The sequence below is a fragment of the Bombus affinis genome, chromosome 14 (genome assembly GCF_024516045.1).
Source record: "Bombus affinis isolate iyBomAffi1 chromosome 14, iyBomAffi1.2, whole genome shotgun sequence".
NCBI classification, from domain to species: domain Eukaryota; kingdom Metazoa; phylum Arthropoda; class Insecta; order Hymenoptera; family Apidae; genus Bombus; species Bombus affinis.
The window spans coordinates 880691-891310 of record NC_066357.1 but is presented as its reverse complement, the minus strand read 5'-3'; the positions used below and the strand labels follow the sequence as shown (position 1 = coordinate 891310).

Here is a 10620-nt window from a genome sequence, read left to right as displayed (position 1 = left end):
TTTCTACATTTATTCAAATTTCTTATAAATTTTTAAATATTTCAGTCGAAAGCGAATTTAACCTACGCGACTTCAGTATCAAAGGAAAGATCATGACATTTAACTATTGTCAAACCATCGTGGTTCAATTACATTACATTTTACCGGTGGTAAAGGGACGGGTATTATGGAAGGCAACGACGTAGGTAAAAATTCTCCTGGCCAAAGATGAACGGCATCCATGAACAGAAATCCAATGAGGATTCCATGCATAAGAGGAGCTAATATTCTTAATAATCTACTTCTTGGCGGTTTTTGTGGCCATACAAAAATTAATCGAGATCCATCTATCACAAAAAGAAAAAAGAGTTTGAATTTTTATATAATTTATACAATTATATAATTCGTGTATTTAGTTTTATATAACTTTGTGTACTAGTGGATTTAGGAAATAATAGATATGTGTGGTAGAATATGTATGGAGTTCAGAAGCTCTACTTGTGTTGCGACGGATAATAGATGATTTAACATGATGGGGACTGACGCCGGGAGGAGCACTAAATATTCCATTTCCGCTGCAAGTCTTTCTTTTTTTATAACTAAATCTGCGAGCACCACTTTGTCCATACAAGATACGATCTTCGAAATTGCGTTCGTAGTTGGCTCTAATAGAGCCTGTAATTGTACTTCCGGTGCTATCCTGAAGAGATGTGCTGGTTCCGGTCAACAAAGAATATTTATCGTCGTCCGTGTCACGACTAATCAAATCCTCCGTTCTTCTATTAAATAAAAATTCATTTGCAAGCTAACTATCAAATTTACCATAAATTGAATTTAATTTAATTTCTTAATTTTATTAACTCTTGATTAAGTCGAGAGGCAACATTGTTATCCACTTCGATTTGCTCCAGATTTCAAATAGTGCAATATATTTTATATCTTTTCCCCAATAAGTAAATTAAACAGATCTAATACATTTTGTACAATACGCAGGAACGTTACGTTAATGCATGTTGATTTTCGTTGCGCGTAAGATTCTCAAAAATGATTGAAGATATCGGAGAAAACATACGACCTTGTTCGATAGTTTTTTTAATGAATACTATCATTGCTAATTTCAATCTATGTGTTATCGGTGAGAATGGTAATTAATACAGAAATATGTTATTCAACTTGAAACTGTCAATAACAAATATATAACAAATTAATGTTCACATGTAATATCAAAATTTCAAAGATAATGTCATCAAAGATACGTCGTTGTAATTTATCAGTTTAAACGCTACGTAGCATACAAATAACGTCATAAACGTTTAAAAAGTTTTGCATAAAAAATGATAATATTTTACTTGTGATTACAGATCTAGTGTACATATTGTCATTCAATTTTGGTCTTGAACGAAAAATTGTATTTTGGGCAGAAACTACGCCTTAAGAATCATGACGTCCCGATGTAAATGTAGGCGATACTTAAAATAATTACTTCATAAATTATGCAGACAAAATATATGTTTGATAAAGATTCGTTCGACTTTCCCCTTTTTTATTTCTAGGTCCGAAATCAGACACGAAGGCGAGCGAACATTTCTCACCCTATTTAGAAGATATCACAATGAAGATAAAGGAGCGACGTTGCGATCTTCTCGGCAGACAGAAATATTTAAAAGAAAAAATTACGACGATGGAACGATCGATTCCTGCGTTAATAGCATACAATATGTGGATGTCGAAAAATTGCGACGACGCGCCGTACTGTAAAATTCGCAAGATTATGAAAATGTTCGCTCCTTATCCGGACCAAACTGAAAAACTTCTCGAAAGTCTGAAGAATGCTGTGAAGGATCTGAACAATGAGACTGAGGAGTTGCATGTACGGAACGATTGAAATTCAGCGTTTAATTCGGGTAAATCTTACCAGTGTGCTTGAATTATCGCTACAAAATTTGTCGTTTCCTAAATGCACCTACTCTTTTGCATTATATCTTCTTATCTTAAACGTATAATAATAAAAGTCAATTTAATCCCAGGAGAAGATCATTCAAGCGGATGTTAAATTGGAAGAGACAGAAATGGAATTAGAGTCTTTGGAACTTATAAATAAGGAGATGAACAACAAGTTGAAGAATTTGGAGAAAGAAGTACGATGTCACGCTAGTCCGAGTCTTCACTCGATACATTCCGAGGATTTACTTTGCTTGACGAAGATTCGTCAACTAGCTGAGGAAGAATTAAATCTGAAGAATTGTATTAAACAATTGGAAAAAAAGGAAACGCTTTTCAGGGAACATATGGATCGATTATTAACATCTAAGGAGTATCAAAATGTTTGCACTCGAAAGAAAGTCGTTAACTGCATTCCAGATTTAAATGGTAGCGGGAAAAGAATATGTTACGCGCCTAAAAAATGTTTATTGCAAAAACAAAATGAATCAAAGAAAAAACAGGGAAAGGAAAAAGCTGTCATCGTTAGTGAAAATTATACGTTTAAAGTAGAATAATGTGATGAATTGATATATTTTTTATTTCCATATTCTTACAGTCACAAAGTGACGCAATAATTTCTACATCGAAGCAGAATATTGAAAAATGGGATCAAGAAACTGAGCCTGAACAGCCTAAGGGAGAAATCGGAAAAATGTCTTCCTGGATATCGAATTGGTGGTCAAATAACGAAAAATCGGAAGTTGTATCTCAAATGAAAAGCGCAGATACTCACACATCATTTATTGCGAATAATGTACAAAAATTTATTTCATCGTTATAACAAATTCTTCACTATCATTCACTTTTTGATATTTTATAGGTACTAACTGAAAAATTAACTACTGCTACAGTTAAACCCAGAACTCAATCGTCCACTACTCCAAAAAAATCGAACGATGAGAAAACAAGCGATGATGAGCCAATCAAATTGTCAAAGTCCAACTCGAAGTCAGCGCAGTGTCATCGCCCTTGTTTTACTTCTCAGGATCTTGAATATGTTTTGAAAAAAACTTGTGTAGGAAAACATATTCCTCCTTGCAAAATCCCTTGTAACAAACCTACCAGAAGTTATGCTACATCTTCAAGGAAACCTTTCTACGAGCTACCACGTTATACAATGGCAGATCATGGTATGTGTATATATAATGTAATAGGTTCTCTAATGAGAAGGACAGACATTAATATGAAAATAAAATACAGGTATTCGAACAGGGTGCAAACCATACGTGCTACCTTGTGGTCTCAGAAAACCCTGCGATATTAGAGATCCCTGTGAAATTTGTCCATCGACGCCCTGTTCACGTCTAGTTGGAAGCTGCAGGTGTAATTGCAGGGGCAAATGTGCCCGTGGGTTATCCAACGCAGCATGTAACTGTAGCGATGATCCGCTAGATCCTTCTGGGGAATATCAACCAATTGGTTCGAAGCAGTTGGCTGAAGAGGATAGTGAGGATGAATTTTGCGAATGTTGCTCATGCGGTTGTGAAGACAGTGATGAATCATTGTGCCAGTGCACCTAAATGTAAGAGTTATTTATTGTTCCATTTGTTATGACATAAAGTTAAACTAAAGGAATTTCATGAAAAAAAGCTTAATAATTTAAAAAGAAATATATTTCATTATTCTTGGTTTATAATATAATATTAAAATTCTGTTTATTAGTGTTGGTTTATAGAATAATATTAAAATTCTGTGTTGTAGGGGAAGTATTTGTGGTGACTGAATCTGAAACTAAATCAAACAAATAATTATGAAATGAGGAAGTTTCAAACATTATTTTTTATATTAAGCAATTTTTTAATACATACTTTTCAGCTCTTAAGCCAACTCTTTTATTACAATTCATACTATTTATTGTATCCATATCTTCTGAACTTAATTCAAAATCAAAGATATTAAAGTTTTCTTGTATTCTCGATTTTGTTACTGATTTAGGAATTACTATGTGTCCACGTTGTATCTATTTAATAAATTTCTTCTTTTTTAATTTGACTTATGAATATGATTAAAGAGAATTTTGCCATTAAAATACATACTTGATATCGCAGTACTACTTGAGCAGGAGTTTTTTTGCATTTGGTAGCTAGCGCTGTAATTGTTGAGTCTTCTAACAGTACAGGCTCATCAACATTAAGACCTGGCTTAGCAAAAGGACAGTAAGCAGTAATCAGGACTCCTTTAGAATTGCAAAAGTCACACACTTTCTTCTCAATTAAATATGGATGGCATTCAATCTGATTTGTTACTGGTTTTATTTTACATTTAGAAAGTATTCGTTCCATTTGTTGATAATTGAAGTTGCTCACTCCAATGTTCTTTACAAGACCTTTCTTTACAAGATTCTCCATTGCATGCCAAGTATCGACATAATCGGTATCATCGTTTAAAGATTTACCATCAGCATCTGTAGGGAATGGATCATCACCAGCTGTAAAAAGAAATATATTTTATTTATTAATTAAGCAAAATCAAAAATTAAAACTTACGCTTGAACCCCATTGGTGTATGCATCAGGTAAAGATCGAGATATTCAAGCCCAAGATTATTCAAAGTTTTCTTTAATGCAGGTTCGACTAGATCAGGTTGATGGTTCGTGTTCCATAATTTACTCGTGATAAAAATATCTTCCCGTTTAATAACGCCTTCTTTAATTTTTGCAGCAACTGCTGCACCAACCTCTGGTTCGTTTCCATAAACGGGGGCACAATCTAGATGCCGGTAGCCGATGTCAATGGCATCTTTAACTGCTTGAATCACTTCATTCGGCTTGGACTATTCGACATAAAAATGTGAAATAAATCACTACAGATGAACGTAATTAAAAACTGGTTCAAATTTCGAATTTTTTAAATAATCTTGACACAAACATTATGAAAGTTACACTGATAAATCCAAAAACATATTTAGTAAGACTTAAGCAGGAATTATGTTATAAAAAATATTGTAACGTACTTTTTAAATTTTTAAATTGTAACGTACCTGCCAAGTACCCAAACCAAGAATGGGACAAGTATTGCCATTATTAAATTTCACGATTTGTTGTGCCATCGTCACATGTGCATTCGAAATAATACATTAATGAATTGACACTCAGCGTTAATCGAAGCTCCTATTTATATTATATGATATCACATATTTATTATTTTACACACTTACCATAAAATGATAAAAGATATAGACATGTGCTGTCTTTTTAGGTAATTTCTCAGCTCTGTGGTGTAATTCTTTATCTGGCTTTATCTAATTATCAGAATGATTCTGACAATTTGAAGTTGCTTCGTCATATCTACCATTATTTCAAGCTGTTATACCCTTTTCCATCTTTCCCTTTTGGGAAAAAATTTTGAGTATATGATGCATGGGAAATAAATGTATACATATATTTATTAGAGTATAGTTTATTTCATACGAATTTCACTTAGAAAATGTATAGAAGAAAAGAGTATTGTAAAGATTACAATGAAAGTAGTTTGTACATATTGGTTTTTAACTTAATTCGATTGCTTAGAATGGAATGTGGAAGGGATAGTAAGGGCTGGGCTCCGTGCTGAAAAAAATACAAATGACGATATCAAAAGCAAATTTTATAAGAATTATATTCATGAGTAAAAAATATAAAAATATTTACCCAAACATTGGACAGATCCTGCCATTGCAGTCAAAGGTATCAATGTATGCAATGTCTTCTGCGGAAAGTTTAAAGTCAAAGACTTCACTGTTTTGAGCAATTCTTGATTTTGTAACTGATTTAGGGATAACTATGTGACCACGATCCAACTGAAAGAAAAATAAAATTTGTATTATAAAGTTTACCTGTGAATATAGTTCATGAATGAAATATTAGCATATACCTGGTATCTAATAAGAACTTGAGCAGGTGTTTTATTATATTTCTTCGCAAGTTCACCTAACTTTTTATCATCTAACAATTTCGGATCATCTGGCTTAGCCCATGGTCTATCAGGCGATCCAAGGGGACTGTAGGCAGTAATAAGAATATCCTTTTGTTTGCAGAAATCAGAAAGTTTTTTTTGTGTAAGATATGGGTGGCATTCAATCTATAAATGTACAATTATATACATTATAAATGTACTATTCAATATAAAAATGCATTCATTATACATCACTATAAATTGAATGAAACTTATATTTACTTGGTTTGTAACTGGTTTGATGCTGCAATTTTTAAGTAGTCTGTCTATTTGTTCAGAATTAAAGTTGCTAATACCAATATTTTTAGCAAGTCCTTTAGATACCAAAGCTTCCATAGCTTTCCATGTATCTACATAGTCTACATTGCTAAGAGCAGGACTATCATCAGCATTATTTGGGAAAAGATCATCCCCCTCTTTGTATGCCATTGGCCAATGAATTAAGTAAAGATCCAAATATTCGAGACCCAAATCTGATAAAGTTTTTTTAATAGCAGGTTCAACCAAGTCTGGTCTATGGAAAGTATTCCATAATTTGCTGGTAATAAAAAGGTCCTGCCTTTTCACAATACCTTGGGTGAGCTTTGCTTTAAGAGCAGCACCCACTTCTTTTTCATTGCCATAAACATGGGCACAATCGATATGTCTATAGCCGATATCAATTGCATCCTTAACAGCCTGAGTAACTTCTCCAGGTTTGGACTAAAAAATATATAAATTATTAATTAATTGAAAAAGATAAATTGCAACAACTTGTGCAATAGGTATACAAGTAGAAATATATTTGTAATAAAAATAAAAATCATGTTATATAATTTATTTTCCACTTAAAGTCTGAACTGATATGATATCATTTATGTGTATTATTTCTGATAAGCTTATCTTAAAATGTGTTTAAATGTGCACTTCTATTGATTGGAAATAATCGATACATGTACATATGAAGTGAAAGTACAAAGTATAAAGATAATGAAGGTAGCATATAAAAATCTAGTTAACACAAATATACAAAAATATAGAAAGATCCAATAGTTCTATAAATATTAATGTGATGAAAGTTTGTTTGTTTCAGAATATTTTGTTTGCTATTCCCATATTTGAAATTTTAATTCATTAAATGTCAGAAGACGTAGACATAGAAAACGTTATAATGCCCTTGTCATAAAAACAACTAAGGGAACCACTACATTCTAGATACAAGGGCAAACCGTTCATCCATTTGGAAGATTCGAGAACATCATAGAAACATATTACATCTTATTGATATGTCAATGTTGCAGATATCTTATACCGTAGATTTCAAATAGAAAATTATAAAAACATTGCGAATGAAATTCATTAGCATAAGTTGCGCAAGAAGGAATTCGTCATATATATCGTGAACAATTTTATTTACATTCTTCTTGAAAATAAACGATAAATTCTTTGATGTTCAATTACTATATCGGTAATAGTACTGACCTTCCATGTACCAAGTCCGAATGACGGCACTTCGTTGCCATTGTAGAATTTTATCATCGGTACGTTTAGAACCATTTTGATTATTTTTGATGTCTTATACAAACTTTTTTACTTAAAACACAGGGTACGTATTTAACACTGGTATTATATTTTGCTATTCGATACACCGTCGGAAAGTAGTGCCGGCAGCACAATGCCGGTAAATTAGCTCAGCACCTTTTATAAATATCCTACATTAACCCTTGTGCCCGGTCCCCTTCTCCGGAGGCAGACCCGTATACCCGTATATCGAAGGATGAAGCGTAATTTATTGTTTCATTTATGTTTGTTTCGTTTTGTTTTATATATTTTAAAAATAAATCGTGGTTAAATTATTCGAAAACCTTCGTTGAAAACAGAATATATTTCTCTTAATATCATATATTTCTTGTTACAACTTACACGTTACTAGCTAATAGCCAGCATAAAATTTTTTCTTCTAATATTAATATACTGATGTAAATTAAAATATCTCATCCTTCTATACTGTACATGATTTGTAAATGTCATGTATACTTTGACTGAGAAAATTTTACACCTGAATTTTAAAATATATAATATATAAAATATATAATTAATGTATCTTAATCTGCATTCTATTTTTCAGGTGTTAATATTTTGTTACATTTGAGATATTCACGCAATTCACGCAAAGGTTACAAATTTTATAGCTAAAAATACATAGATATACATATAAGAAAGAATTTTATCTTGTGGACCCCTAAAAGTGTACTGTCCTGTTCTACGAGATTTTTCTGCGCATGCGTTTCGCAGCCTTTGATGTGTGCGCGACCTTGCATAATAAATCTTATGTGTCGTATAGAGAAATTTTTCTATGTATTTGTAATTTGAAGCGTAGTGTTGCGACTTCGATAAATTCGTTACGAGAAACGGGCCCTATGGAAAATTACAGAGTCCGTTACGAGCAGCAAGGGACAGTTCACAATCCCTTGATCACTAAGGATGAATGAATGAGTTACCCTTATAACAAAAATGGATCGTTTTCAAATGTTAAATAAAATGTAAGATGTTATTGTACTTGTCGGTAAGTGGACTTTCTAAAATTTTTATAATTTCCAAGTACACATATCTAATCACGATCAATGATTATATTTTTAAAATGTTTGTATTCAAAGACTGGACCAATAAATAGGAATGAATAGCATGTTGTATATTTACTTACGTATGAATATATATTTTTTCAGTATGCGAACATTGAAATACTTCAGGTGTTCATAACGTTTAATTTAATTTAAAATCGATCATCGTCGTCCTTTTACGCTTGTTTTTCATTCTTATCCAAATGTGCAGCAATGGTACAAACAGAAACATTATCGATATTTTCTGTTTTGTTGTTGAACAATACGCCTGAGCTTACGTGAATAAGCTTATTATGAAAGCGTATGAATGAACAATATGTGTTTAAATACTTCAGCAGGAACACTTCTCAGTTGAACACGTTTAAACTCATATCTAGCATTGAAAGTTTTATTAATAGAAATATCTTATATTCTATATATATACTACTATAACTATGATATAGCTAAACATAATTATAAATTCCCGTACGGTAAAAATACGTGCTTATATTTAGGAGACGTACATAATTACTAAACTGAGAGAGGGCTCAAGCTCGATTATACATAGTTTTTCTGGGTATATCGCAGAAATAAAAAATACAGAACATTTGATATCACAGTATTGAAAACAGTGCCAGCTGAATTCAGCTACGTTATTACTTCGATAAATATTTCACATTTTATAAGTAGAAATAAAAGTTTATAAGCAGAAATAAGTAGAATAAAATGCTTCTGTTAAATAAATCACGTAACATATATATAGATTATATTATTTGCCATATTTTAACTTGCTATCGTTAACTTGCTTAACGCATTACGGAATACGTTTTTCTATCAAATAATCGGCTAAGTTAAATAGATTTACCGATCTTATAATTGATAAATATATCGATTAGATTAATATCATGTATGTGGCATTCATGCATGTATATGGAAAAGGCAATATATGTAGATAACAATTTGAACAGAATAATACAGAATTCGCGCTTAATTTATATGCAAATAAAACTATCATAGTGTTGTTTTTTACTGATTAATTGATGTACAACACCTAAGAACGTCAGGCAAAAAATGCTTACAGCAATAATACATACAAATCGCCAGCCATCCATACCAGAGCAACCAATAGAATTTGGTACAGAGATCGCTGATACAAGTATAGTACATAGACGTTTCGTAAAACCTAGGTTCCTTATTTGTATAATTTGTTAAATTCTTCACATTATTTGTACATTCATTTTTTCTTTTATAAAAAATACAATTCATAATATTTTTTTCACAATAATCCTTTAAATTATTTTTAATCGTTAAAAAATTTTCTTTTGGACTGATCTCGTTGTTAAGTACAACACTAATTTTTTGTTTGTAAGAAAACCAATTGAACGTATTGTTTTCATCGTAAAGGTAGGAAGACGTCTTTACCTTTCGGAAAATTAAGAATTTTACAATGGCCTTGACTTTTTTCTGAAGAACCACTTTGCTATATCCTTTATTTGCCGTATCCACGGCCGCATTCAGTTTAAGACGTCTGTTTCGATAATTGTTCTCTTTCTTGACAGTTTCCAATAACAATTCCAAGATTAACAAGTTGAAAAATTTGGTCTTGAAATGCATAAGGTTTTCTAGGTCGTTTTTTAAGATTTGCAAACATCTGTCGTCGAATATGTCCGTAAATTCATGGAGGCGACTTCGATCGTCGATTTTCAGGACTATATAGCTGATTATCGTCAGAATAAAATTCATTACCCTGCTTTGAATAGTTCTTCCTTCTTTTAAGACAGTTGATATTTCTTTAAGCTTCCCGCAGGATAGAAACGAACCGTTGTATTCGTTCGTATACTCCAGCATCATGGTCGTTCACGAAATCGATAATTTCAAAAATTTCGATATTATTATTCTGCCTTTGTTTCAAACTGTGATTCCGCTCGTTCAAGTTATTTTAAACACTTTTTTCCTATATGAATATTACTCGACGGTTGGTTACGTAATCGATTCACAATTCACGTTCAAAAGAATTACTTAAAGGATAATTTAAATGAAAGTATCGTTAATTGTGCGCGATTCCAAAATGTCATCAACAAGTAATGGTGTTATTACTCTGACGATATTTTTGTTTACGTTCAGTCGGTGGAATGTTAGGAATGGAC

General features: G+C 32.0%; 4 protein-coding genes, 1 long non-coding RNA gene and 1 pseudogene across 7 annotated transcripts; 2 read left to right on the top strand and 4 right to left on the bottom strand.

The window, feature by feature from the left end:
* Positions 1 to 18: 18 nt before the first annotated feature.
* LOC126924304 (uncharacterized) lies at positions 19 to 1455 on the bottom strand. The gene is made up of 3 exons (XM_050738638.1): positions 1339 to 1455; positions 478 to 554; positions 19 to 326 (listed from the first exon to the last, which is right to left on the bottom strand). Exons 1-3 carry the CDS (start codon positions 1359 to 1361, stop codon positions 100 to 102), a joined length of 327 nt encoding a protein of 108 aa, XP_050594595.1. The 5' UTR covers positions 1362 to 1455; the 3' UTR covers positions 19 to 99.
* Positions 1006 to 3954, top strand: LOC126924292 (uncharacterized). 2 transcript variants are annotated; one of them, XM_050738619.1, is made up of 7 exons: positions 1006 to 1438; positions 1533 to 1849; positions 2007 to 2444; positions 2519 to 2716; positions 2783 to 3092; positions 3163 to 3484; positions 3664 to 3954. In XM_050738619.1, exons 1-6 carry the CDS (start codon positions 1420 to 1422, stop codon positions 3480 to 3482), a joined length of 1602 nt encoding a protein of 533 aa, XP_050594576.1. In that variant the 5' UTR covers positions 1006 to 1419; the 3' UTR covers positions 3483 to 3484; positions 3664 to 3954. The 2 variants fall into 2 exon arrangements, with proteins under 2 accessions (XP_050594576.1, XP_050594575.1); XM_050738618.1 differs by lacking the exon at positions 1006 to 1438 and having other exon boundaries at positions 1693 to 1883.
* LOC126924295 (aldo-keto reductase family 1 member B1-like) lies at positions 3558 to 5143 on the bottom strand. 2 transcript variants are annotated; one of them, XM_050738626.1, is made up of 6 exons: positions 5120 to 5143; positions 4942 to 5011; positions 4449 to 4734; positions 3999 to 4390; positions 3771 to 3922; positions 3558 to 3693 (listed from the first exon to the last, which is right to left on the bottom strand). In XM_050738626.1, coding segments are annotated over exons 1-6 (951 nt in total). In that variant the 5' UTR covers positions 5122 to 5143; the 3' UTR covers positions 3558 to 3644. The 2 variants fall into 2 exon arrangements, with proteins under 2 accessions (XP_050594583.1, XP_050594584.1); XM_050738627.1 differs by lacking the exon at positions 5120 to 5143 and having other exon boundaries at positions 4942 to 5108.
* A 201-nt stretch (positions 5144 to 5344) lies between these two features.
* Positions 5345 to 7571, bottom strand: LOC126924294 (aldo-keto reductase family 1 member B1-like). Its single transcript, XM_050738625.1, has 5 exons — positions 7356 to 7571; positions 6117 to 6596; positions 5814 to 6020; positions 5591 to 5739; positions 5345 to 5509 (listed from the first exon to the last, which is right to left on the bottom strand). Exons 1-5 carry the CDS (start codon positions 7428 to 7430, stop codon positions 5467 to 5469), a joined length of 954 nt encoding a protein of 317 aa, XP_050594582.1. The 5' UTR covers positions 7431 to 7571; the 3' UTR covers positions 5345 to 5466.
* On the bottom strand, positions 7450 to 10580 carry LOC126924299 (uncharacterized; annotated as a pseudogene).
* LOC126924310 (uncharacterized) lies at positions 7593 to 8559 on the top strand. The gene is made up of 2 exons (XR_007713483.1): positions 7593 to 7678; positions 8002 to 8559. It is a non-coding gene; the product is annotated as an uncharacterized LOC126924310 (long non-coding RNA).
* Positions 10581 to 10620: the final 40 nt, after the last annotated feature.

What these genes read in the sequence shown, in the direction of transcription:
- LOC126924304 (XM_050738638.1), bottom strand. Translation starts at nt 1,361, where the DNA reads ATGACAATATGTACACTAGATCT. An exon ending in ACAATATGTACACTAGATCT is followed by an intron (nt 555 to 1,338) that starts GTAATCACAAGT and finishes AAAGACTTGCAG; the next exon opens with CGGAAATGGAATATTTAGTG. An exon ending in TATTATCCGTCGCAACACAA is followed by an intron (nt 327 to 477) that starts GTAGAGCTTCTG and finishes TTTTTGTGATAG; the next exon opens with ATGGATCTCGATTAATTTTT.
- LOC126924292 (XM_050738619.1), top strand. An exon ending in CATCATTTATTGCGAATAAT is followed by an intron (nt 2,717 to 2,782) that starts GTACAAAAATTT and finishes GATATTTTATAG; the next exon opens with GTACTAACTGAAAAATTAAC. An exon ending in TTATACAATGGCAGATCATG is followed by an intron (nt 3,093 to 3,162) that starts GTATGTGTATAT and finishes AATAAAATACAG; the next exon opens with GTATTCGAACAGGGTGCAAA.
- LOC126924295 (XM_050738626.1), bottom strand. An exon ending in TACACCAATGGGGTTCAAGC is followed by an intron (nt 4,391 to 4,448) that starts GTAAGTTTTAAT and finishes TTCTTTTTACAG; the next exon opens with CTGGTGATGATCCATTCCCT. An exon ending in GTTGGCTTAAGAGCTGAAAA is followed by an intron (nt 3,694 to 3,770) that starts GTATGTATTAAA and finishes TGTTTGATTTAG; the next exon opens with TTTCAGATTCAGTCACCACA.
- LOC126924294 (XM_050738625.1), bottom strand. Translation starts at nt 7,430, where the DNA reads ATGGTTCTAAACGTACCGATGATAAAATTCTACAATGGCAACGAAGTG. An exon ending in TCAAACCAGTTACAAACCAA is followed by an intron (nt 6,021 to 6,116) that starts GTAAATATAAGT and finishes GTACATTTATAG; the next exon opens with ATTGAATGCCACCCATATCT. An exon ending in AGGATCTGTCCAATGTTTGG is followed by an intron (nt 5,510 to 5,590) that starts GTAAATATTTTT and finishes TATTTTTTTCAG; the next exon opens with CACGGAGCCCAGCCCTTACT.